We start from the raw sequence: 27425 nt of genomic DNA, 5'->3' as shown, positions 1-27425 counted from the left end.
CTTTGCATTCCTAGGCTTCTGGCCCCCTTTCTCCATGTTCAAAGCCACAAGGGCTGGTTGAGGCCTTCTCACACAACATCACTCTGACCTCCTCTGTCTCCCTTTGCCACTTTAAGGACACTTAAGAGGACATTAGGCCCACCTGGAAAATCCAGGATAATCATCCTATTTTAAAGTCAGTTGATTTGCAACCTTAATTCCACCTGCAACCTAATTCCCCTTTGCCATGTAACCTAGCATATTCACAGTGCCCAAGGATTGGGAAGTGGACATCTTTGGGGAGCCATTACTCTGCTTACTACGGGCACTCTTGCCCAAAAGTCTAAATTGCATATAGGTGGTAGTGGGGTTTGACAATAAATGGGAAAAGCTTTTTGGCATTACAAAAACTCTCTTCAAATACAGGGAGGCCCTGCTGCATGATCTTTGGCAAATCACTTGAGTCTCCCCATCCACATCTCTGCTAAAATGGAAATTGCCATCCTTTGCTCTGCATGTTAAATGAAATAATTATGTAACCAGGTTTAGCTTAGAGGATGACAAATAGGGTTCAAGAAGTTCTTGATGAATCTTGATGAGGAGGGTGGGCGAGGTTCTCTGAATGACGTCTGGAGAAGGTTTGAGAGATTTCGGGAGAAAAGGAGTGAGGAGTGCCTGCCCTTGAATGAAGTTGGAGGTTGAAAATTCTAGCAAAAGGAATCAACTTTCATGGAAGCTTTTGAAGAGGGCCCAGGTTAAAAAAAAAAAAAAGGCGAAGAGCAGAGGCTACTTAGGAGATACCTAGGTGACAGAGTACAGAATCCAAAAGGGAAAGGTATGTGGTTTTCCTGGGCAAAGATAATATTTTGTGACATTCTCTCCCTACTTAGTTCAAGGACACATATACCGTAGGTGTACAGTCACCTAGTGAATAAGTAAATGAATTATAAAAGCGTGGCCAGGATAAAAAAAACATAAAAACCCAACAGTGTAGGTTCCACCGAGATTTGAACTCGGATCGCTGGATTCAGAGTCCAGAGTGCTAACCATTACACCATGGAACCGCCACGCTCGCGATGTCGCCTTCGGTTCTCTAATTCTTAAAGAACCCTGCCCCCATCCACAAACCAACCGCCAGAGGCAGTGCCGAAGCGCTCCCCAGCGCCCCGCTTCGCGGCATGGCGGCGCGTGGAATGAGGGAGAGACCATTAAGTGCGGAGAGCAGCCGCTAGGAAGGTCAGCCGGGAGTCCAGGGCTCAGTATCCGCTCAGAGCCTTCCGAGGTGCGGGGTAGTGGGGGACGAGAATTTGAAAACGTAAGCGAAACCCGAGAGCGCCGCCCTTCTTAGGCTCAGGGGCGGGGCACCGCCTCTCCGGAAGTACTTCCCCTTAGGGGCGGGGGCCTGCCGGAAGTGGCGTAGCGGCAGGGAGGGGTTCTTTACCGGGTCCGGCCGCTGAAGCTCGGCGTTCGGTTTATCCCTGCAGCGACGCCCCCTGGTCCCACCGGTACCACTGCTGCTCCCGCCCCTTCGCTTCTCGGCCGCGCAATGGGCACCCGCGACGATGAGTACGACTACCTCTTCAAAGGTGAGGCCACGGGCTCTCGAACTCTCCGCCGAGTCCCGGTTCGGGGGCCCAGGACACTCCCGGGGGACCCGCCCGCGGGCTGCCCCTGCCCTGAGATCGGCCTTCCTCAGCCCTTCCTCTGTGTGCGGTTCGTCCTGCGGTCTCCTAGCTCAGCTCCTTTCCCTCCCGTCACAGAGGGGATCCTCACCACACAGCGGTCTCTTAGCGACCTCCCCAGAGGCCTGAGGACGCCTCAGAGACCCTACCCTGCGCCCTTCTCGCGGCCGGCTGCTGTCTCCCAAATCGCCTTCCTTCCTCCCCGGGTTCCAGGGCCCCTCCAAAGGGGCGCCCCTCCCACCGTCCATCTTTTCGGGTTGAGCGCCCCCTCCCCCTCAGTATACACCCTCCCTGAGCCCCTCTGACAGGCCCTTCCCTCCGCTCTTCACCTTTCCCTCGACGCACGCTCCCAGTACCGGTCTTTTTCTTATCCGCCGCCCTTTCCTCTCGGGAGGGCCCCTTCCCCTCCCCTCGGACAGACGCCTCTCCTAGCATTCTTCTTCCATCACCGGGGCCAGGCCCTGGTTAAAAGCCGCACGGGCCGGCGGCCCCACCCCCACCCGCCCCACAGTTCTCTCGGTCAGTAACCTTCTCGCACTGCCCCCAGCATTGGTAGCTCTTTCTCTGCCTTCCCTCCCCAGATAGTTGAAGAGCTCTCCCACGTCTCGTGTGCGACCCCGACGCTGGGGGGGGGGTAGGGCAGGAGGGATCGTCCCAGCACCCACGCGCGCACTTGTCGCAGTGACCCGGCAGACCGATGTGACTTGCCACCTAGCCTTTTTTCTTCTACCCTCCCTTCCCAGCGGCAGACAGCCTGGGATAGCTCTTGACTCTGCTCGAGAGAAGGGGTTGCGGATGGGTGGTGGCTGTTATCCTTGCCAGACCTGAAGGCCCAGTTCCTGAGCAGGAAAGGTTGTGCGCTGCACAAATACTAGATTTCTTTATCGCTGTGGACTGGTTGCTTCCTGCTGCAACACTGGGAGGATCCAACCTTTTGGTGTTTTTAGAACAGGAAGGGAAGAGTCCTAGTTGGCCGCATACCTTTTCCCAGAGGTGGAGGGGGGAGCGGCATGGGGAAGTTGCGTGCTCTTTGGTCAAATTAAGTATTTTTCATAAGGTAGGGAAACATGTAGTGCACTTGGACAAAACATATTGGAGGGTGGGGAGTGAAAAAAAATTATTGGTTAGTCCAGAAAGAATCCAAATAGTTTTTTTTTTAATCAACAAAAATAACGGATACAGTTTTCATTGAGAGAAGAGTACACTAAATGCTTTTTTTGTTGGATGAATGCGCTCTCTCTGATGGTCTTTCTCTGCTCCTGAATTAGGAGGGCAGCCATCAGTAGTATGCTGAACAAAGATCATTACCAAGGAGGAAGAAGCCATTGCTATTAAAGCTTTACAGTGGAGGGTGGAGTTTAAAAAGAATGTTAAGCTTGGTGACTGTTTCTGACTTTGCCACTGGGTGCTAAGAATGGTTGACTAAACAAGCAGGAAACATTGCTTTACCAATACTTTGCAAATCTTGGCACACTAGCAGATGATATGCCCTTATCACCACTTATTCTTCTGGGTCAGAAATTTTTATATAGGGTGAGTACCTTCAGTATCCACTCCCACTACCCTGATAGTGGAAAGGCATTTATGGAGAAGAGGGTACTTAATGCATTTTACAAATAGAAAAAAGAAACATGGATTAGTTTGCACACTCTTGACTGAAGGCATCTGAGGTCTGGTGCAGTTACTTAAGTGCGACCCTGGAGACTGGGGTTTAGTCATTAAAGAGAGATTTGTTTTTTTAAACAAGGTGCAGGTGCAGGGGCAGTGGGCAGCTAGGTACTTCTGAAGTAAGTAATTTAGGATGAGATAGACTATCAGAGTATTTCTCCTGTTTGTTTTAGAACTTGAATGTTGGTTGTAGAAGCCAGTTATTTTCTCACGAAGAATACTCAGTATCCTGGATTGGCTTAAGAAATTTTAACTTAGCCTTGGGTTTAGACCATCCTACTAACAATGATTGAGAGAGCACAGGGCTTTGGAATCACACAGGCCTGGGTTCAAATAGTGACTCAGGTTTTACATTTGCTTTGTGACCTTTGGAAAGATGACTTTTTTGAGCCTCAGTTCCCTCATCTATTAAAAAAAAAACACCTCTCAGGGCTGTTGTGAGAATTAAATGAGACTGATTGTAAAATTTTAGCTTCTGTGAGGACTCAATAAATGGTAATAATGTGAAAGAAGTTACTATGGTTCTCACTGGGTTTTTTTTTAAACCTGAATCTGTAACTGTAAGAGCATTTAAGTATTAGTAAAGAAACTTAAAACTAGGACCTCCTAAAGTGTTTTATATTTCCATAGGTTATGGTTTCATGTGTTGTACATTTTGCTGTTTGATAAGGTGTTTTAAAAATTCTGCTGAGAAAGATTTCCACTTTTTTTTAAAGCTCTTACAGGATATGAGTCACTTTTTAACTTCTGTGATGATTATATAGCCAATTTCTTATTTATACAATTATAATTTAAAGTGAAGCAACAATAATTTCATTTTAAGTGGTTTCATTCTTACATAGATTTATTCCCTGAGATGAGCTGCAGCTGTCCAGCTGGAAGAATGCTTACCTAGCAAACTTAAGAGTTGAGGGAATTGTAAATTAGTTTGTAACTCTAACCAGTTGAAAATGAAGGAATATTTTGGTTGGTGTAGGATGGAGTGGTCCAAGTGGGAATGTAATGTGGGGAGAGCAGGAGCATTATTCTAAACTATGTATTTGTTCTTGAACATTAATCTTTAGTTAAGTTCAACAGTGAGACTTTTGGTGGAGATGGGGAATTAATTTTATTTTTTAAAACTCGACTTTTTATTTTAAAAACTTTAATTCCACAAATATTTACACACAATGTGGTTAAGGCCCTTTGGGACACATAAATGAACTATGAATCAATCATAGTTCCTGTTTACAAATATTGTGGTAGACACCAATTCAGTCAGAGTCACATTTTCTGAAAATACCTGGATACATAGTCTACACCATTTTCTTTTCAGTCTCATTGAAGGTCAGTAGTAATTAACCATCAGCTGATTGCCATAGGAACTTTGCTGTCTTGCATCTTGATAGGTTTTCTTTCACAACTTTTGGTTGAGCAATTTGGGTTCTGCTGAATCTAGAAAAACTTGTCTACTTCAGCCTTATTGAATTTTAAAGACTCTTGGTGAGGTTGGACTATGAATAGTTGAAAGAGTAGAAAGATCTCCAAGTTTATTTATAAAAGCCAGTATGAAAATTGTCAGTTACTCCTTCAGGTGATAACTTTTAGGTCTGAGATACTATGGTTGATTTGTTGAATTAAATTTTAGCCCAGTACGTTAGTTTGCAAGAGAGTGTGTAAAACTAAATGTGGTTGAAGAGTTGGAAATTTCTGTTAAATAATGGTCAGTTAATATGTATATTCTGTTTTTATGGCATTTAGCAGCCTAGTATTTAATATATAATGAACCAAATTTAGCATCAGATATTAGAGATGATACATAAAATTCAGCAGATGAGGTTAACCAAGTAGTAATGAATATTATCAGGTTATTTTAGAAATGTGATACATGTTTCATATACAGATGCTGTTATTTAATTTATGCTTACACACGTATATATATGTTATGTAGATGGCTATAGTTATAAAATGTTTAAAGTGGAAGTACTTTTAACCTAAGATACTAGTTAGGAAGTATAGGAAAAACTTCAAATTCCTTTCTTGAACTATAGGATGTGATCATATAGTTTGTCTCATTAAAAAAATCAATTAAGTATTGTCATCTTAATGAGAGAAACTGTTTTGATTAGAAATTAAGTCTGAGTCCATGAACTTTCGGGTTTTTGGTTTGTTTTTTTTTTAATTATAACCAGTAAATTCTCTTCTGTTGTTTAGGTAATTTAATCCATTCTAGTTTGTTTATTTTTTAGTGAGCCTAAATATAACCTTTCTTGGTGTGGTTTCTCTTTTGGCAACTGAATAGAAGCAGCTTTCCTTAGTGTGTCATTTCTCAGCATCATCTTGGCAACGCTATTCTTAAAAAACCAATACTTTCTGTTGTCATTTAAAATACAGTCCTTTAAGAAGTTGCTAGTCATAATTCTGTCAGCCTTTTCCATGTCTAGTTGAGATAACTATTTTATACTATATAAAGTATTCATGAATCTTGAATTATTTTCAGATAAGGGTACTAATTTTATGTTAAAATTAATTGATTATATCAAGGGGAAAACATGCCCTCACTAAATATTTTTATGATGGCGTAAAGATTTGAGGATGGGGAGATAATGAACATAATCATTAAAGTGGAGGTTGAAAGGCAAGAGACCAAAATTTGAAAGTACTAGAGTTTTTGTGGGATGGGGAAAGTGTTCTTTGATTTATTTATTTATTTATTTTCCAAAGGCATTATCATTCTAGATGTCTTGCTCTTTGGCTTTAAACTAAATGACTGGCTTCTAAATCGATATATCTGATGTATCTGAGTGCCTATGCAGTAGAAACGTTCAGCTTTTTGGTTTTTCCCTTCTTTGCTATTCCCACTTCAAGTGAGGCTTTTATACCTCAGTGCTAGCATGGGGCCAGAAAAGATTCAAAGGAGTTTTCCTCAGCAGAACATCCAGCCTCTTATGCTAAGAGGCAGCAGTGAGTACACCCTGCTAATAGGGTGGACTTGATTACTGAAGCTGGGATTTCATTTCACATCTAGAATGGGGGACCTTGAGAACTAACAAATCAACCAACTATCCTATAAAATTGGAAGTGCATTGTTTTTGTACATTACTTTCATGACCTTAGCATCTTCTTCCCTGGTATCCAAATTAAAGCAGTTACTGTATTATCTGTGTTTGCTGCAGTACCTCTGACACCTCTAATTGACTATATAACTAGAAATAACTATGCATTTTCATGCATGGGGTCACTGCTGCCGGGATGATTTCTTGCTGAATGAGCTGATAGAGGAGGCCAGAAAGATATGCATTTGCTAATAATTGTACTCTCTCCAAGACTGTCCAGAGGCCAGCTTATATCCACTCTTGTGGCAAGGAAGGAATGCGTAATGGACTCTGCCCTCTGACCTGAGTGCAGTGAGCTCTCACAGTTTTCACTGCCCTTGTCACTGTCTACCAGATACCAGTCTCTTCAGTAAGGCATGGTCTTATTCCTGGTGTTATTCTTGCTTGTTTGATTATCTGGTCCTGGTATCTAAGTCAATTAGCTAATAAGAACTAAGAAGCAGCATTAGTAGTCAACAGTAGGAATAAGTGTAATATTTTCTGAAATCTTGATAAAATTTTTTACCAAGGAAAAAAATGTTATCAAGCTCAGATTCTGTAAACCTGTGAACTCATTTGTTCTTTAAATTCAGATAGAAATGCTTTAAAACAAGTTGACTGCCTATTTCCCCATTGTTTTTGAAGTGTAATATCACCTTAGATGAAAAAGAATCCACTGTATTTAGCTAGTAAATAAACTGCCTCCTTTAGTAATCATAGGAAATAAATTCATCTAATCAAACCTTTTTTTTTTTTAAGTCATTAAGTCGTAAGTAAAAGTGTAGGCCCTCCTTGCTTTGACTTTGACTCAGAGTAAGTCAGAGTTATTAGTCAGCTTTCTAGGGCCCCTGTTAAACTTAGTGGGGTGTTTCTTTTTGGAGGGGTCTCTAGTCTCCTGCCAGTCTGGTAAATGGAACTATGAAAGGGCCATTGTAGTTTCTGTGATCTGGGTGGCAACGTTTATAAACATGATGCCGTCTGTGTTACGTGTGTTTCATTTTGCCTAGGTATGAGTCCTGAGGTCTTCCAGGCTTTGATGAGACTAAGTAGACATACTTAGGGCACTAACATCCTTTGTTGCTTTCATGTCTAATACATTTTCATATCATAAATTGTTCATTTGGTTTAGGATTTATCTTTCAAGTTATTACCTTCTAAGGTAGTAAGGTTGGTATAGCGTTGATTGTTAAATTAATGCATTAGCCTGTCATCAGTGCCTAGTAGACCTATGATTAAAATTTGCATGTGTGAGACAGGATACTTTATCTGTGCTAAGCAGATGATGTGTGTGGAAGATGATGTGTGGAAGTCACTATGCAGGTAGAAACACGTTAAAAAGTATAAATTGGTTTTATCGATTGATAACATGGGCACTCAGCTTCACCCCCACCCTCATCCCTTTTTAAAAATCAGATGCCCTGTCTTTTTTTGCTTTAAAACATGATGGCATTGTGAATGTGTGTGCCTCATTCATCTGACATTAAGTTCTTTGTCTTTTTAGTTGTCCTTATCGGAGATTCTGGTGTTGGAAAGAGTAATCTCCTGTCTCGATTTACTCGAAATGAGTTTAATCTTGAAAGCAAGAGCACCATTGGAGTAGAGTTTGCAACAAGAAGCATCCAGGTTGATGGGAAAACAATAAAAGCACAGATATGGGACACGGCAGGGCAAGAGCGATACCGAGCTATAACATCAGCGTAAGTCTCATAGTTTTTTAAGTTCTGTGAAATAGGCTACCTAAGTGAATTAACTGACTTTTGGTATTGGAAAAAGGTACTGTTTTGTTTTCTTTAAAGAATTCTGGTATTAGGATTCTAAAATTTATAAGTGTGTTTAAAACTATATATATGTGTATGTGTGTGTATATATATATATATATATATATATACACCATATATTTAGTCTTTTCTGGTGTTCTCTTCCATCTTGTGGTTGTTTTCTAATAGTTAAATACATGTTTCTGTTTTCAGATACTATCGTGGAGCTGTAGGTGCCTTATTGGTTTATGACATTGCTAAACATCTCACATATGAAAATGTAGAGCGATGGCTGAAAGAACTGAGAGATCATGCTGATAGTAACATTGTTATCATGCTTGTGGGCAATAAGAGTGATTTGCGCCATCTCAGGGCGGTTCCTACAGATGAAGCAAGAGCTTTTGCAGGTTAGTTGTATGAATTCTGTGATATTACAGTGATTCTGTATTTCTTGCAGTTTTGATAACCCTCCCGTGAGGGTAATCGGTTACAGTAGTTTTGGAAAGGTAAAGATGAATGCTTAACAAGTATTGTTGTTTTGAAAGTGTGTGATGACTGTACAACTCTTTTGCTTAACTTTGAGTTATTAAAACTGTAGTATTTTGAGTTTTTGCTGCCAAAAGTTGACTATGAATACTGTCTTCTTTTCTCTCCCTGGAACGGGTAGATGAAATCTATGTTTATTCTGTGCTTCCTGCGTTTTTCCATTATGTCTGTGTTTTACTAAGGCTTGTTCTATGTGTGTCCGAAAAGTAGTGGCCCAGGGAGTGGTCAAGGACCAACAGGGGTGTAGCTGCTTAGGAGTTGTAACTTTTTTGGCTTAATAGAGGCTCTGCCTATCTACTGACTCCGTATTGGTAGGGGCAGCCTACTAGAAGGCAACATTGTACATTCTTGACAAGTGAAAATTGTGACCTTCCACTATTGATGATGCTGTGAATAAAATTTTCTATCACAGTTTTTCAGTTTTCTGGGAGAGAAGCTTTATTTCAGATAATACAGTCACTGAATTCTGAGTGAATCACATATACCCACCCACGTTCATACCATAGCTATGTGGTTGATGGGGAGAAGCCCAGTAAGGGATGAAATTAGCTGAGTATTTGATAAGTTTACTACATTATGCCTAGTGTTGTTCATTGCTAGTGGTAGTATTTAGATGCAACGAGTATTTATTTTAATTAAGAAGTCAGTGAAAATTTCTTGCTGTCATTTTTAATCTACTAAAGTGGAAGTAACATGTGCTCTTATTCCTCAAGAAGTTGGGGAGGTCTTGGGCTTTAAAAAAGTTCTGTTACTTTCCTTTTGAAAGCTTTAATACATCCCTTGTATTAAAATTTGACAAGACTGAAGTTTTTGTGTCTCCTCACAGAAAAGAATGGTTTGTCATTCATTGAGACATCTGCTCTAGACTCTACAAATGTAGAAGCTGCTTTTCAGACAATCTTGACAGGTAAGACTTGCATTTTTAGATTATACCAGTGGGAATTTGAAGTATTAGGAAGGAAATTTAAACAAATTAATCAGGAAACTAAACTATAAAATCACACTGAGAATGACTATCATTTGAGAGCTACTATCGCAAGACCTGTTTAGAGTACAAAATTAGTTAACAACCCTTGCTTGCTGAGCTTTAATCATCCTAATTCATCTGGTTTATAGTGGGAAAAATACTTTGAAAATAATTTGTTCACTTCTGTTATTTGGTCCATGAATTCCATATTTCATGGTCATAAGCACAAAGCAATGCTTAATGGTACTTTTTAGAAAATAAATATTGAAATCCCATTTATGGAAAGATATGAATGTCTTCTTGAAATTCAGTAAAGAAAAGGCATTCTTGGTTCTGATTTGTTATAGAAGCACCCAGGGAAAAATATATTCTTAAAAACTTAAATGAGAAAACAAAAAGTAAAATTCTGCCATGATCTATTATTGGATAAGAAGCAACGTGTCACCTGTGGAGAAAATCAGCCAGTGATTACATACTGAAAAGTTTAAATAAGTAGTGGGAAAGAAACAAAATTCATGCTGTTTTGGAATGTGGATGTGTAGACCAGGTCAACCTCAGGAATAAGAGGACATTTTATTTATGTTGACTCATATTTACCCTGACTTTAATAGAATGAACAATTCATCTGAAAGTTTAATCTTAATCCTCTAATAGGCACTTCAGTGAGTTGTTTTTAAGTACTTTAAAAATGTATATTACTTTAAAAAAATTATTTATTTATTTGGCTATGCTGGGTCTTAGTTGTGGCATGAGGGATCTAGTTCCCTGACCAAGGATCGAACCCAGACCCCCTGCATTGGGAGCGTGGAGTCTTAACCACTGGACCACCAGGGAGGTCGCTGTATATTACTTTTAAGAACTCATAATTTAGAGTATAGTCTTAATATATAGTGATCTTATGTGGTCTAAAAAATATATATGGAGTAATGGTTAAGTAAATGAGCTTCCAATTATAATGTAAGAAGATTTTTATTCTTCGTATGCAGCACTTGTATTGGAGACCAACAGATTTTAGCTTTTAAATGTTATCTTACTGTAAAAATGTAGGGAATAAAACTTAGGGTTTAGGAACATGGGTTTAGAAGCCTGACTTGGTTTCTAGTCCTGGCTGCTCCACTTATTAATTAGCTCCTATAATCTTCGGCAAGTTACTTAACCTTTCTAGCCCTTAATTTCTTCGTATGTAAAGTTGAAATATGTTTTGGGAGTTCTGTTATTTTCTTTCAAGTAAGGGCTTGTATTTATAAATACCTTGTGATATGATTTGACTTGACTGTTAATGTTGTGACTTAAAGGTTTTTGTCCCTATAACCTAACTCACAGAAAAGAATTGTCTGTCATTGAGACATCTACTCTAGACTCCAAAAATGAGTACATGAGTTTGTACATGTAAAATACTTAGCTGTCCCTGGTACATTGTAAATATTTGATATCGGTAGCTAAATAGCAGTGAAGGTATGAAAAAAAACTCATTAAAAATAAACTATATTGATGATTTACATACCTGGTTTATTAGAATTCTTTTCTGTTATCAGAAAAATAGTAAATAAAGGACCGGTGCTAGAGTTGGATAAACAGTCTTTGGAACACAGTAGCTTTGTTTTAGAATCTTTGTGTCAACTTTCATTGCAGATTGTTTCAAGCAAGCAAGATCTGATTGAATATGCACTATGTCTGCAAATCCTTTTTTTCCTTTTTAAGCACTTGTGTGGTTTCTCTTGGATCAATGTGTTGAATACTCAGTTGAGACCCAGGAGCTGTAGGTTTTACTTTTTATCACTTTGCTCTTATTCCCTGTGTATCTAAAGCCAGTGAACCTCTCTAGTCCTAAGATTCAGTGTCTTAACGTGAGTGAATTAAATCATCTTCAAAGTCTGTGAGTCTCTTAAGGCCTCTGAAAAACCTCATTTGAAAAAACTTTAGTTAGTCCTTGTTGGGTTATTTTTTATGTCCTATCAAATCTCTGCTATAATTCTAGCCCATTCTGATTTCAGTTTATAGCCCGTTTATTCTCATATTGAGTGAAAATGAGGCCAAGTGTTTTCTTCCATCTGCAGTTAACTATTTTGTGTATCATTTTGTGACGTTGAACGTATGATCTGTTCAAACATGAACTAATCAATAAGCAGTGATATATACTTAAAATTGATCTGTTTTGTCCTGAATGATGAACATCTGGCTGTTTCTCTTAAAATTCACTCTTGATTAAGCTTTTGTTACTGCTTAATTAATATTGCTTGAAAGCAAACAAGGCTTGAGCTTCACTTACTACTACCACTTTTTCTCTCTCTATAGCCACTATTTCCTCAGCTTCCTGTAATGTCTCAGTGTTGATCTGTGGGATCAGAGATCACTGGATATGGCAGCAGACATCTGTGTTTTGCAAGTGTTAGGATGTTTGTTCTAAACTTTTCTATATAATAGTGGGAGTATTAATGCATAGGAGAAACAGGAAATAGAACAGTATTCTCATTAGGCTTAATTCTGCCTTACGTGTTAACAGTATTAAGGGAGCATTTATGTTGTCTTTTGATGTTGCTGGAAGAAAAAAATAGCTTTTTACTTTTTAAGATGCAAAATTATGTATTAGAAAATGTATCTCCATTGTTACTTCAAAGTTAACTGTGTTGCTTTTTTTAGAATCAACCCATGCCAATCTTGACATCCATGACTTTGACTGTAACTTCATGACATAATTTTGCTGATGGTATTTTTAGGAGGTGGTTGGTTAGTGCATGAGTGAGCCTGATACGTTGCTTAGCCTCTAAATTTCAGTGCAGCTTTGTTTTCTTTCATCCTCAAGTTCATTGAGGGATGTTATTAATCCATATTTTCCATACTGTATTATTTTTTTCTTTTAACTTTGAATTTTGACAAATTCAGACTTAACGGTTGCAATAATAGTACAGAGTATTTGCAAATACCTTTAACCCATATTCCCCAGATGTTGATATTTTACCACACTTGCTTGCTTCTTTTTCTTCCTCTCTAAATATATAAATAATACTGTTTTTTTCCTGTACCATTTGAGAGTGACAGACATGTTGCCCATTATCCCTAAGTGCTTTTCAGCGTGTATTTCCTAAAATCAAGGATATAGTCTTTTCATAGCCATAGTACATTGATCAAAATTAGAGAGTTAGGTAATAGTACCACATCAATGTTAAGCTACAGATCTTATTCAGATTTTGCCAACTGTTCCAATTATGTCCTTATTAGCAAAAGACAGTCTGTAATCAGATCATACTTGCATTCAGTTGTCATAATTCTTTTTAGTTTTCTCTAATCTGGAATAGTTCCTCATTTTGTCTTTTGTTTATTGACATTTCTTGAAGGGTATGGGTCAGTTATTTTGTAGTGTCCCTCAATTTGGGTTTGTCTTATGTTTCCTTGTGATTCAGTTCTGGTTATGTATTTTCAGCAGGAATACCACAAAAGTGTTCTCAGTGCATCATATCAGAAGGCTCATGATATTGGTTTGTCTTATTAATTACTGGTGATGTTGGTTATGATGATGTCCTCCAGGCTTCTCCATGTAATTAATAAGTCCAAGCCATCTTTGTAGTATGGAGACTAAATTCTTAATTCTATGGTTGAAAGAATTTTTTTTTGGCCGTGCTGTGTGGCTTGTGGGATATTATTTCCCCGACCAGGGATTGAACCTGTGCCCCCTGCAGTGGAAGCATGGAGTCCTAACCACTGGACCGCCAGGGAATTCCTGGTTGAAAGAATTTTAGTTCACTTAGCATATTGTCTCTAAAAAGTGAGGCTAGGGTTTTTCAGGCATTAATTTTATTGGAGTAGTGAGTGTCTTTTAATCAGACATAGTAGCTTTGATTCTTTGCATATGGCAACCTTGTGTCAGTCAAATCAGAGCATTTTTTGACCTTCAAGAAACTTACATCCTGAGCAGTTGGTTTGAAGAAGGTCTAACAAATTCTGATGTAGGCTGTAGTAGGATAACTCAGGTCTCTGCTATTTTCACAATTTTTGGAGGGACTGAGGAATTTGAGTTTTTTTTGTTCCCCAATTTAGAGCTATTGCATTTAACTTCCTTAGAATTTACTTTGAAACTTGATCCATATTTCCATTAGAGTAGAAATAGGCATATGTCTTTTATTTAACTTTACTCGGTTATATTTAAAGCTATTTTATATTAATATTTTACTTTATATTTAGATCTCATACAGGAGATCCTGATATAAGAACGATAAAGCAGAATTCCTTTTCTTTCTAACCTTACCTGTCCTTTGGACTTCTTGAAAAGGGTCTGCACAGGAATTGGTATATCACATACATTTGGTTCTAAAGGAGAACATGCCCTTGAAAGAGGAAAATATTTGCATCTGGTTTAGCAAGTTATTAGTCCTGTTCCCCTCCCCCCACTTAAATAACCTTCTCTAATCAGATACCGGCTAGAAGGTACCTGCTTTATATTTTCTTATCAAAGTTTTTTTTAAGTGACACACCCAGCCACAGAGATGTTAAATTACTTGTGTAGCTTCTTAGTGCCCATTCTAACTGAAAGAAAAAATTTCTCCTAATTTTCTGATCAGCACTTTCCTTTTTCTTTGTTGCCTTGGGTGGCATTTTTATTAGCAGACATCTTTTTGGTGACTGTAGCAATGTAGTAATAATCTACTTCTACAAAACAGTATGCAGTACTTGCAGGCAGTTTTATAACACTGCTCAAATTTCTTTCCTTGTAATGAGATCTCTTTAATTATTTACCTTTCTGTGTTCTCTGAGAACTCTGCTTTTTACTTTCTTCCAGTATTTGCTTTTTATTTAAGAACCTGCAAAATAATTTTTGTTTTGGTTCCCCTAACGTAATATTTAAAACCACTTGTAAAGAAGTTAAATTTGTAGAGGGTCACATTTAATCATTTGCACTTGAGAAAGAAGAGCCTTCCAGTTGGGGATTAGGGAGAAAACATAAAGAATAAAGAATGAATGGTATAGTTTTTCAGTAAGTTGATGATTATCTTTACTTCTTAGTCACTAGCCTGATTGAATGACTGTCTTTCTCTTTACCCTAGACACTCTGGTCCCATCCCTTTTTAAAATTTCTTTTTAAATTAATTAATTTATTCTTGGCTACGTTGGGTCTTTGTTGCTGCACGCGGGCTTTCTTAGTCTACTTTTCATGACGGTGCACAGGCCTCTCATTGCGGTGGCTTCCCTTGTTGTGGAGTACGGGCTCTAGGCACGCAGGCTTCAGTAGTTGAAACACGCAGGCTCAGTAGTTGTGGCTCGCGGGCTCTAGAACGCAGGCTCAGTAGTTGTGGTGCACGGGCTTAGTTGCTCCGCGGCATGGGGATCTTCCCAGACCAGGGCTCGAACCCGTGTCCCCTGCATTGGCAGACAGATTCTTTATTTTTTTTATTTTTAATTTTTTTAAATTTTTTAATTTTTTGCGGTACGCGGGCCTCTCACTGTTGTGGCCTCTCCCGTTGCGGAGCACAGGCTCTGGACGCGCAGGCTCAGTGGCCATGGCTCACAGGCCCAGCCGCTCCACGGCATGTGGAATCTTCCCGGACCGGGGCGCGAACCCGTGTTGCCTGCATCGGCAGGCGGACTCTCAAGCACTGCGCCACCAGGGAAGCCCGGCAGGCAGATTCTTAACCACTGCGCCACCAGGGAAGCCCCGGTCCCATCCCTTTTTAATGAAAAGAATCCAAATGAAGACTCCACGTCCTGCATATCCTTTTTTCTTTTTTAAACTCTAGTCTGCCTTTCTTTATTGGAATCTAATCTTTTCCCTTGGTGCTTCTTCACCTTTGAACCACTGTCACCCTTCTGAAACATAAATTTTAGCCACCTGCTTCCCCCAAAAAAGCATAAGAGAAGGCACACGAGCTGTCAGTGTTTTTGTTAGTTTACATATTCAGTTGATTACAGTTTGCTGTTATTCAGCTTTAGGGAAATTAGTTTTTAACTTGGAAAAATGTATTAATTTAGTTAGTACATTTCCTTTTCTTTAATTTTTTGTTATGGAAAATTTTCAGCATACCAAAAGTAAGATATTATCATGAGCCAATGTAGCCATCAACAACTGTCAGTTCAGAGCCAGTCTTTCCTCCACCTACTCCCTCCCCCATTATTTTGAAACAAATCCCAGATATTACATCATTTCATTTGTAAACATTTCATGATGTATATTTAAAAGGTAGGACTTAAACCCGTAACAACAAAACCATTTAAAAACTGGCAGTAATTCTTTATTGTCCTCTATTATCCAAACAATATTAAAATTTCCTGTCTCAAATTTTAACAGTTCAACCTAGAATCCAAATGATGTTCGTACATTTGAAAATATGATTCCACTTCCTTTTTTCCCCATAACTTTATATTTTAAAAATTTCCAAATATTACAGAAGTAATACAGTGAACACCCATATATCCTTCATCTAAAATCCTCAGTTATTAACATTTTGCCACATTTGGTTTATTTCTGTATGTGTAAATATACTTTTCTTCCCCTTTGCTCAATCTTTGGAAAGCAAACTGTAGGCATTATGGCACTTTACTACTAAACACTTGAGCATTTTATCTCCTCAGAAAAAGGCATTCTCCTACATAATCACAATACCGTATATCATATCCAAGAACTTTGTTTACGTAGTATTATCTAATGTGCAAGTTCATATTCAGATTTCTCCAGGTGTACTAATAATGTCTTTTATAGATTTGGGTTTTACAGTTTAAACCTAGGATCCAGTCAAGGAAAACACATTGCATTGATGGAATTGTTATATATCTGGGTACTGAATAGAATAGCCACTTGCTACGGGTTGTTATTGAGCACTTGAAATATGGCTATTGGACTGAGGAATTGGATTTTGAATTGTATTTATTTAATTTAAATAGGTGGTTAACATATATTTAATATAAATAGGTGGGCTGTAGCCCACATCTAAAGCATTTATTCTCATCTTTTAAATGTATTTCGTGGCAGTAACTTTTTTTGAAGAGTCTTGGCCAGTTGTCTTATAGAATGTCCCTCAGTCTGGATTTATCTAATTGTTTCCTCATGATAAATTCATTTTCAACTTTTTTGGTAGGAATACATAGGTGTCATTCATAGGAATATATTGTACTTCATAGTCCATCATAATAGGTATATCATGTCAGTTTGTCCCATTTTTAGAGTTCCCTTATCTTTTGAGGGTTTTTTTTTTTTTTTGGAGGGAGCACTTTGAGAACAAAGGTAAGATACATTCTTTGTTTGTAAGGAGTTTATATAGTCAGAGGGAGCTACGTTTAGGCAGTGCACTGTAAGACCAAATACAATATATTAAATAAGGATACTTGCTGTAGAGGAATTTAATAACATTTATTCGTGTACTTAGTTATCAAACCCCTACTATATGCTGGAGATACAGCAGTGAATAAAGTAGATACAGTTTTGGTCCTTACAGTTTGTTGACTGAAAAAAATGCACAACCTAAAAATTGAGAACTATGTCTTATTTGGCGGACTTGCTGAGGACTTAAGCCCAGGAGGCAGCCTCTCAGATAGCCTCTCAGATAGTTAAGGGAGGAGCCAGGATATATAGGAGTTTCTTGAACAAAAACTAGGTAGTCTGGAACATCAAAAGATTACTGTTAATTAAAGAAAACCAGACATCTCAAGTTAATGAATTTAGGGCTTTTCTTTGTATGGGAAGCTGCAAGAGTCTGGGCTCATTGAAATGACTCCTTTGATATGCACCTTAACTATCTAGGGCCAGTATTCTACTTTTCTCCATCCTGAATTCCCTCGGGGTGCACCGTGGGAGAGGGGGGTGGGTGCAGTGGCTGATGGCTTGATGGCCCATCATCCTTTGTTTACTGATACGGCAGGCAACGTTCCTCATCCACTAGTTTGTTTAGTGGAAGAGGTAGATGCTAAACAATTAGTTTTGATAAGTGTCATAGAAAATCTTAAGTTGCTTGATTTGAATAATTATTTCATTATAGTTTAACTTTAGTTCAGGTGGCACTGATAAACATTATCTTTCCGTTCTTCTTTTCCAAGAGTCCTTTGGGATTTTGACTTGTTTATGAAGTTGTATGCTTCCCTATGTAGCCAACAGAAATACCTACCGTGTCTGATAATGCAGATTTAAATATTTTTCTGTGGTACAGTGTCAATGTATGTAGGTTTTTTTGGTAAGGGTAGAAATTTAGATCTAAGCCCATAAACTGTGTAATCTCTTTAGACCAAGATTTATTTAACTGATTGGTAAACCTTTCCCTCTGAAATGGAAATCCTTTATTTCTCTTCTTACCCTAAGGGAAATTGTTGTGAAATAATGGGTTGACTCAAATCAGTGGCTGTTTGAAAATAAAACTTTGAGTATATGCAGTCTCTGTTCAGTTTATTTGCATTTTTTTCTCTTATAAATATAACTTCTGCCTCTGTGTATCTTTTTTATCAACGATTTATGGGTCTGTTCACACCGGGTGTTGCTGTTTCTTTTTTTTTTACTCAGAGATATACCGCATTGTTTCCCAGAAGCAAATGTCAGACAGACGTGAAAATGACATGTCTCCAAGCAACAATGTGGTTCCTATTCATGTTCCACCAACCACTGAAAACAAGCCAAAGGTGCAGTGCTGTCAGAACATATAAGGCGTTTCTCTTCTCCCCTAGAAGGCTGTGTATAGTCCAATTCCCAGGTCTGAGATTTAAATATATTTGTAATTCTTGTGGTCATTTTTGTGTTTTATTACTTCCTCATACTTATGAATTTTTCCATGTCTTAAGTTTAAGTCTTTTGATTTTAGCTTTATAAAATCACCCACTTGTCCCGAATGACTGCAGCTTTTTTTTCATGCTATGGCTTCACTAGCCTTAGTTTAATAAACTGAATGTTTGGATTCCTCAATTATTGTTTACTTTTCATCATGGAAGCTGTCACTGTAGGACATAATATAACTTGATCCCTTGAAGCTCAGATCTGTTGGTCTTGATTAAATCAAATTAAGAAGACTATAGAAATAAGCTATCATTTTGCCACAGAGCAGCTTATAATTAATACACTCTTCTCTCAGTGCAGTGTATATTTCCATAAATCTAAGAATTGCCCTATAAACATAGCAGAATTTTGAGAGCTTGAAAATTTTCCATTATTCTGGAAGTCAATTTCTAACATGCCTTAATAGGGTTATGTAGTTTAGTAAATTTTGTTTTTTAATTTTTGTAAACATCAAAATTGATTAGAGAGGGGGGCACTTTTTTCTGGATAAGAATTATCTTAATAAACACAAGACAGTGATGATTTCAGTAGCAGTATGGTTATGGGGCCATATGTTAAACAGTGCTGCCTGGCAGGCTGGGAACTGGAGAGACTGGTGGAATTCCATATGAGGTGCCTCTGTTACAGTAATCAGGCAGCCCAAGTCATTTAACTTCTCCAATTTCCCAGCAGTAGATTGTGTGGCATTTTATTGCTCAGGCAATAACTGGTTTAATGCTCTTAGTATCCAATGGTGAAGTGTTAATTTTGTCTTAAAACCTTCCAGTAAATGAAATGCAACCTAGTTTTATCACCATATCCACCAGCAGGCATGGAAAATTATTTTAACAATGCTGATTTTTGAGTTTTGCAGTATATTATGGAATATAGTCCAGTTAAATATCTGGTTTCAGTATGTCTAAAGAATACAGTGAGAGGTTAATTTCTGCTCAAGTGGTACCACTTAAAGGCATGTATTCTTTTAGTACGCAAGATGAAATAGTACCTTGAGTTAAATAGAATGCATTTAGGCATTGTACAAACCTGAAAGTTTTCTTCCACTACATTATTGAAATCAATGGAGCAACTCATTTCTCATTCAGAAATGTGCACACTAATATTTAGTTTTGTTTTCTTGTGGATAGTATTGAGCACTTAACTGAAGTGTTCTACAAGTTGTGTCAACTAAAGTGATACAATTCAGGATGGTGGAATATCCCCAAAATATACATGTGTGTGGGCTTGCATAGATTACTATGTTTCATAGTTAATCTTCTGTCTTTTGCGGTGCTCATGACGTGTGGGGCGCACGGAAGGCATTGCTGTGATTAGTCAATTTAGTTTTTCTCTGTAGCCGTTTTATTATTTTGGTGTATTGGTTATGAAGATACTACTATCTATTTGTAAATTGCTACTTTGTATTTTATGCATGCTTTGTAACTTGATTTTTTTTTTTTTTAGTTATTGATTTGGAATATATTCACATTCTAATAAACTGTTATAGGGGGACTATTCTTTATGTTGTCAGATTATATTTTTCCTTTGAGTGCTTTGGATGTAGCCATGGAATATTTGCTTCTGATGAGTAAGAGCATAGGTCCTTGGATTACAGAGTAAACAATTGAATTGGAGGCATCATTGTGTGAATTCAGCTTTGATTTTAGACATATAGTTCAATTATGCTGTTCTTGGAAAAAGTATTGAATATTACCAAAAACATTAGGAAAGTAATCTCTGTACTTTGGTACGTAACAGTGTCACCAGACCCAAGAAGAGACTCCATCACTATTTTACTCAAAATTGGTAGTAAATTTTTTACAAAATTATTTAAGAGAACGAGAAACTAGGTAGTGAATTGAAAATGAATAAAGTAACTTTGAATTTTTACCAGATGTAGACTTAATGTTGCCTTGGGCATGGTTGGATCTTGGGAGAATTCCAAGAAACCTTAAGTAGTAGTAGAAAATGAATCTGATTGCATTTCAACAAGTGTCTTCATTCTGAATAGTATCTCAGGAGACAGACTGTCTCAAGTAAGAAACATTAAGTTTTTAAATATTATGACAATTTAGGGCTCAAGGTAGTTTAGAAGTATTTTGCTTTTTGACCTTGCTTTTCAGTTATTTTAACTTTGAATTTTTAAAAAACCTATTGCATTGTCCTGAAAAGTCACTTAGCCATCTTGATTTTAACTTGTATGTCATTGTTCTAAAATGCTGTTTATGATTTCTCTCTAATAGTAGTTGTTACTCTGTAAGGGTAAGTTTCTTTAGCCATTGCACTGAGTATGCTAAATTGTAATTCTAAGGAGGGGTGCTAGTTGGTGTCTTCTGCCAGAGGGTTCTGCAGGAAGGTTAGACTTCTTGAGTTTGGATTGCCCATCAGAGCTAGTCATATTTATTTCATCCTTGGGGAAATAAACATCTTAATTTTTGTCGTCAGTGACTTATATTTACAAAATGCAAACCCTCTCAGTGGTTTGAGCTATTGTGATAATCTCTTCCATCTACCTTAAAAAGAAAAAAAAAGCTCTACTATTTAGACAATTTTGGCCAACACCAGAAGCAGAATAACTCAAAGGCTGGGTGGATAATTAAGAACTTACTCCAACCTGTTAGGTTTCAATTTCTGGAGATTTTTTTTTTTTAAACAGAGGAGAAAAATGGAGGCTGGTTATTTGATGTCTCACAAACATCATAAGCCTGAGAAAAAAATTCAAAACAAAATATGAATTTTGCATAAGGACTGTGCATAAGGATATCTATTCCCTGTGTGAAAAAAAATGAACAAAGACAATGAAAGGACCTTCTTTCCCCACAACATTTAGTGGGTTAGCATAACAGTCAAACAAGTGCTAAAGAGCTGCTTTTTGTTCTCCTGGTTGGAGCAGTCCTGGTGCTGCATCCCTTCCTGGGATTTGACAGGTCACCTTTTTCACTCATCTATACAATACGCCGAATAAACTGGAGTTGTCATTCTAATCTCTTAAAGAAACTGTGGGAGGCTGATGGTAACAATAAAGTAATACAGAATGCTAATATCATTACAATTTATGTAAGGGAGACCATTAGGATTAGACTGAGAGATAATGGTATCTATTTTCCTAAAAGCTGAATTGGAGGATAGAGAAAGAATATTTGAAAGGAAGTTGATACTAGGCATATATTAGAAAGTATGCTAAATTCTGAGTTTAAAGATTGAAAGTGGCAGCTATAATAGAGCACTGGACTGGGTGAGAAAGACTTGGAATCTAGTCACAGGTCTTCTAGTCATTTTATCTCTGAACCTCACTTCCAGTTAATGAGGGGACTGGATTAGACCATTTCTGGGGTTTATCCCAGCCTTAATTCAGTAATTCTATGAATGAATACTTTCTTCAGGTACTAGAGCCAAATTATTATGCATTCTAACTAAAATTTAAATTTAATAGATAAGTAAAAATCATGTGTATACTTTGCAAGATGTTTTTGGTCTTATAATAACTTGATTAAAATGCTGTCTTTATTTCCATGTTAACACCATTAAATAAGATGAAAGCTTTCAGAACATTTGCAAAATGACTGTCAATTTCAACAATATGCATCAAAGTACCATATGTACTAAGGGGGGAGGAGCACTTGAGGGGCTGCTATGTCAACTGTGAGCTGAGAACTGCTGTTTTTTGGCTTTTACTGTTAAAAGAAACTTCTGCTGGCTTTTAATATATACTTTGAAATATATTCATGTTTGGGAGAGAGAACCTTTAAAAACATTTTGTGTTTAATTTTTTTTTTTTAATCTCTTAAGTGGAATCTAGTAAGGTAGATCAGTCCATGGACTGATTTCACAAATAGAACCAATGATTAAATCCAAGTGTATAGGTTTATGTGTGCACACACATGATATAAATGGCATTGTCTATTAGGATAGTAATTATTAGTAAACATTTGAGTTGAATTATTTAACGTTATTAAGCATAGAATTGATAGGTCCTGACACAGATGTCATGTATATTGGCTGTTAACTACTATGTTATCAGTACCAGTGATGGTGAAAATTAATAGGCAACAGGATTACTTTCCTGTGGTTGAGTCAGTAGAACTTAACCTTGGCCCCAAACCACAAAATCTCAGACCCTGTTATCCGCATCCTAATGAATAAGCGTATGGCTTTTAGCACTCACTCCTAAGGCTCTGGAGGGCCATCTGCTGGGCTAGACAATGGCCTGGGAGGCAGAAACTGGAATAAGGAGGTAATCTGACAACCGGCGCTGCAGACCAGAGCTTCCTCCTTCTCTGGGTTTCTGTTGGACCACTGCTCAGAGTCTTTCTAGCTCTGCAGGTCAGGGAAGAAAATGTATAGTCACTATCAGACTAATCACCAGGGTCCTCTATTTATCCCTGCCCTTCTATAATTGCTACATTGTAAGATCTACAAGGGTAGGGAAAGTGCTTTGTTCATACTTATATTCCTAATATTTATCCTTCCTGCAACCCTGTGTCAGAACAATAAGGAAGGACCATCTAAAAGAGTGAAGGGGCTAATCCTAGGGTTCATTCTAGTTTAGCTTGGGGGGCTATAGTCTGAGAATTTTACCATTTAAACATTTAAAAAATTGTTACATAAAATTATTACGTAAATAATATATAATTATTATACACAGTATAAATAATAGTATAATGAATCCCTTATGTATCCGTCATCCATCCCTTCTGAGAAAGATTTTCCATCTTCTGTTGCCACATACAGATTAATTGGGCCTCTTCTGTCTTCCCTCTGGCTGGATGAATGGCTAATGGTATCATTCTTGAATCTCCTGTATTGACTGCACAACTTGCAGTGATTGAGTGCACAACCTGCCGCCTTTGGTTGTCATTTATGCTATTGGGTGGTATTCTGAGCCTCGTAAGTCATAATCTTAAAGCACTATTATTCTCAGTAAATACCTTTATTAGCCTTATATCCCTTGATTATGTTTTGTCTTTCACTCAGATGTCAAAGCCCTAGCCTCCTGGCCTTTAAGGATTGTCTGTTAGATCTTTTCTGAATGAGTCTTAGTCTCTAAATAGCAAAAGTTCTTGGTTAGACATTTTATTAAGTGGAAATAACTTTTGAGTATCATGTAAACCTTGTGAACTGACAAGTTGAAAGGTTTTAGTTTGACTTAAGTATGAGGATTACATACAAAACTTTGAAAGTATAAGGGAGAAATTTTAAACTTATACCACTGAATGCATTCAGTAAGCTATTTTTTAGCATTTGTATTTTATTACAAAATTAATTCTGCTGCTGCTTTACCAGTTAGGTCACAAGGATATGTTTTAAAAGGTCCTAAAACAGATGCACCCAGAGTACTGTAGTGGGTGATAACTTCTGGTGGACAGCTCTTCATTGCACTTATGCTAATGAGGTGGCCCTTACACTTGCCTTTATTCCTTTCCATAGAAGTACCTTTGTGTCTCTGGAGCTGAGCACAAGTTGTAATAGTTGTCTTTGAGTCCAGATCTTTGTGAAAGCAGAGAAATTCTCTATTTGAGTATACTGATGTGTGTGAGATATTTCAATAATTTTTGTACATGAATAAGAATGTGTTGCTCCCATTCATTACTTTAAAGGAAGAGACTCTCTTGTTATAAATTTGATAGAACCTTTTTACTTTATTTTCAAACATCTATTGGGATGATTTTCACTTTTCTTGCTGCCTAGAGTGACCACGCAAAATGTAGGTTAGTTCTACATTTAAACCTAAGGTGTAGATTATAGACACATTTTCAGTTTGCAACACAACAGTGGGCATTCTTGTTAAATTAGTTTGAGAAATTCATTTTATTTTGTACAAGGTACGATCCCTCTGCACAGTGAACAAATATATTACAAATCTGGGGTGTTTAAAAAAGTATTGCCATTTCATAGTTGCACTTACGCTATTGTACAGTAATTGTGTTTTTCTTATTCATTTGAATTGTATGCACATCACTTTGAGTAAAAACTTAATTTCTGTAAAATAATTGAACAGATTTTTCCATGTTGCCAATAAAATGCACAGTGCACATGTTTAGGTTGACCATGAACCTATTTGTGACAGTGCTAGACAGAAGTTCCTAGTAGGTGCTCTGTTAGATTGGAATGTCTTTTACCAGTAACTTTTAGATAAGTGAAGGCAGCTGTTGCCACAATAGATTAATCACACCCTCTGCCTTTCCCTTCTTCACTGTATTGCCTGATTTGAGTTGTATTACATTTCTTTAAAAATCATAGAATGCTAGAGCTGAAGGGTTGTCAGAGCTCCCTTACCTTTCTCTGCTTCTACCTTTTTTTCAATACATGGGGAAAAAAGGAACCCAGAGAGGACAAGTAACACTCACATCTCGACCCAGTGCTTTAGCAATTCCACCATGCCACCTCTTGCTGAATTTTGCCAGAAGATACTTGGCAAAAAAGAGGTGAAACGAAACTTGAGTGCTTGTTTGCAGTTTGCCAGGCAGCAGTTATTGTACATGCAGGCTAAGGGAAGAAGATAAAACCTGGGATTGAGACGAAGTTTCTCCTTGCTGATCTGACTTCACCATGCTTCTTGATCCTTACTTGAGAAAGATATTTGAGCACTTGCTGCCCTGAAATACTGAGGTAAGTCTCTTATCTCTATTTCTTCCTACATATGTATGAGAAATATTTACTTGGGTCTACAAAGTAATTTTCTAGTATTTATATTTTAATAAGGCTTTTTTTGAAAGTAAATTTGCTATTGCTGATCACTTGCTCCCATGCATACATGCAGCATTCATGTAAGTATTATATTTTCCCCTAACGATAAAATTTGCTTAAGCCTTGAGTGAAGTGGGGGAGGGAGGATTTACTCATTTATTTATTTTCTTGCTTTTGCTGGTTATTGCCCAAACTAATGGGTTCCATGGCAGGCTTCCAATGTGTATCAAGGGCTTCAGAACTCCCACATTTCCTGTAGCAGCTGTTCCAGCTTTGCAGTCATTTACAGTCACTTAGTTCCTCCTCTGTATACCTTTTTGGAAGTATTTTTTTACTGCCTGGACTGTTAATCAGAGAATGGAGTTGGTATAGGGTGGTCATTAGTTTCCCTGCTTTGCCCTTTTGGTCTTTAATTCTTGTGAGGAGGTCCTCTTTAGGGCTTGGGAGAGGCTCCTTTTTGACCCAGCCGAGCCCCAGTTTACTTACATTCATTAGAGTGGAAGTATAGATACACCTGAATGCTGGGATCTGGAGCATTAGCTCATTGTAATACATTTTTGGCCATGTCAGTAGGTGGTGCTTAGAAGGTAGAAGTACTTCATATACTTATATGTTAAGTTTTTACATCATGTTATAGCAATTGATTACAGTCCATTCTTTGATCATTTCATTTAGTTCCATCAAAAAGCATAATGTACTTAAAACAACTTAAACTTCCTATATCCACTTTTGTCTAATTTCCTCTACACTTTTAGGTTCCATACTACATCAAGCTCAAGATTTATGAAGATATGCTTGACAGCATGGACTCTTCTGAGTCAAGGAATGCCAACCAAATAAATTCGGGAGGCCGAATAACCATTTTTAGGGATGTTTAATTCTTACCAGTCTATGACTGCTTGCTTAAAGGCATCATCTCAGAGTTCCATTTCACATGGAATAACTGAGGTGTTGGATGGACTCAGGAGATATGACAAGGCCAGGACTGGCTTGCAATGTTCTTGAACTTTGAATTGGCAAGATTTTGTAAAGCTGGCCTAGAAATCATTGTTTGACTGAAAGAGGCTGTTGCACTTTGGAAACTTTTTTTTCCTCCTACTACCAGCAGGGGCAGAAGAGGGAAAGTTAATTTGTATTCATTAAAGTCTTATTTTAAAAAATTGAAGTTGTCAGCATTAGACTGTATACTAAACTCTGTAATCTTGGCAGTTATAATTTGATTGACCTGACATATATGTACAGGTACTTTAGGATTGATATTAGCATAGTTTGTGTCCATGTACTAATTATCTTAGGTAATAAAACAGATAAGTGATGGTAACAGGAACCAAAAGCACATATACATTTCAGGTGCTTTAAAGTAATCCCCTCTCCTCCCCAGTCCCCTTTACTCCTAGGAAAGTTGGTAAAACCTATTCTACATGCTTTCTAAGCATCATGTTTCAGATAATTTAATATATAAATATTAATATGTATATATTTAGCTGATGTTGATGAGTAGCTTTATCTTAAATGTTTTAAAAGATTATATAATCCGTAGCATTTGGGGTTGGGGGTGGGTGGGCGGTAGAATTTGCTTTTGAGAACGGACCTTTTGAACAGTTACCCCAGTCCCACTTGGAAGCTCTTCTTTAGTTCCAAGTGAACGTTATAACAGACACGCAGCTGGAATCAGTCTGTACCATTATTTCAAGTCAAGGGATTGTCTTCTTTCAGAGAGTCAGAGAACATTCAGCAGAGCGCACTGCAAGAGAGAGGCTTAACCCTCAAGACTGCTTGTCCTGGGACGGCCCATTGGCAGGACTCTGTCTTACTGGGAGGAGGTTATAATGACCAGGAATATGGCTGTTCCTAGGTAGGTCGTATGGATTCTGGATATAGCTGGAGTTACAACCACGGCTTTCTTGGACCACACTGACTGTGGGCTCTAAGGAATATAGTGAAAAATGAGTTCAGAGAACAGATTAGCTTTGGTTGCCTTGTTGGGGGGAAGAGAATTCTATTTAACTTGGTCGGGGGAGAAGCCAGGGGTTTATGATAAATGTATGAAGGTTAGGACTGAGGCTTGTTCAAGAGATTGAAAAGCTAAGTGAGTGTGCTATCAGAATCCCAAGCTCTGGTCAAAACAGAGGGACTTAGAGTAGGGGTCAGGGGTTTTATCAGTGAGCCCAGGGACATGGGTTAAACTGGGAAAAAGTAGAATAAGGTGATTTTGAAACTTGCAAATGTCTGTTCTGATTGTTTTCTTTTTTAAACAGGAATTTGTGTCAACAATCAGTTGAAGTGTATGTGTTTGTGTGTATTGACTCCCCACCCCCAATATATCTGCTTCACACGTAGCCTTAG

At 37.9% G+C, this 27425-nt stretch overlaps 2 protein-coding genes and 1 non-coding gene across 12 annotated transcripts in view; 1 reads left to right on the top strand and 2 right to left on the bottom strand.

Moving 5' to 3' along the window:
• Window positions 1-971: 971 nt before the first annotated feature.
• Window positions 972-1043, bottom strand: TRNAQ-CUG (transfer RNA glutamine (anticodon CUG)). Its single transcript has one exon. It is a non-coding gene; the product is annotated as a tRNA-Gln (tRNA).
• Window positions 1044-1386: 343 nt separating this feature from the next.
• On the top strand, window positions 1387-19910 carry RAB11A (RAB11A, member RAS oncogene family). Its single transcript, XM_030875229.3, has 5 exons — window positions 1387-1565; window positions 7905-8100; window positions 8374-8567; window positions 9533-9613; window positions 18150-19910. Exons 1-5 carry the CDS (start codon window positions 1526-1528, stop codon window positions 18287-18289), a joined length of 651 nt encoding a protein of 216 aa, XP_030731089.1. The 5' UTR covers window positions 1387-1525; the 3' UTR covers window positions 18290-19910.
• Window positions 10956-27425, bottom strand: part of MEGF11 (multiple EGF like domains 11) — a 431740-nt gene continuing 415270 nt past the window's right edge. For 7 of the 10 annotated variants that reach the window (XM_060294090.2, XM_060294098.1, XM_060294088.1 and 4 more), the window contains one exon: window positions 19548-27006. In XM_060294090.2, coding sequence (XP_060150073.1) covers window positions 26846-27006 — 161 coding nt within the window. In that variant the 3' untranslated portion in view covers window positions 19548-26845. Of the gene's footprint in view, window positions 15026-19547; window positions 27007-27425 lie in introns of those variants that run through there. The other 3 variants (XM_060294093.1, XM_060294097.1, XM_060294101.1) reach the window with 2 other exon arrangements.

The sequence above is a fragment of the Globicephala melas genome, chromosome 2 (genome assembly GCF_963455315.2).
Source record: "Globicephala melas chromosome 2, mGloMel1.2, whole genome shotgun sequence".
Classification (NCBI taxonomy): Eukaryota; Metazoa; Chordata; class Mammalia; order Artiodactyla; family Delphinidae; genus Globicephala; species Globicephala melas.
Note: the sequence above shows the minus strand (reverse complement) of the source record. Positions and strands in the feature narration are given on the sequence as shown.

What these genes read in the sequence shown, in the direction of transcription:
- RAB11A (XM_030875229.3), top strand. Translation starts at nt 1,526, where the DNA reads ATGGGCACCCGCGACGATGAGTACGACTACCTCTTCAAAG. An exon ending in GTACGACTACCTCTTCAAAG is followed by an intron (nt 1,566 to 7,904) that starts GTGAGGCCACGG and finishes TTGTCTTTTTAG; the next exon opens with TTGTCCTTATCGGAGATTCT. An exon ending in TTTTCAGACAATCTTGACAG is followed by an intron (nt 9,614 to 18,149) that starts GTAAGACTTGCA and finishes TTTTTTACTCAG; the next exon opens with AGATATACCGCATTGTTTCC.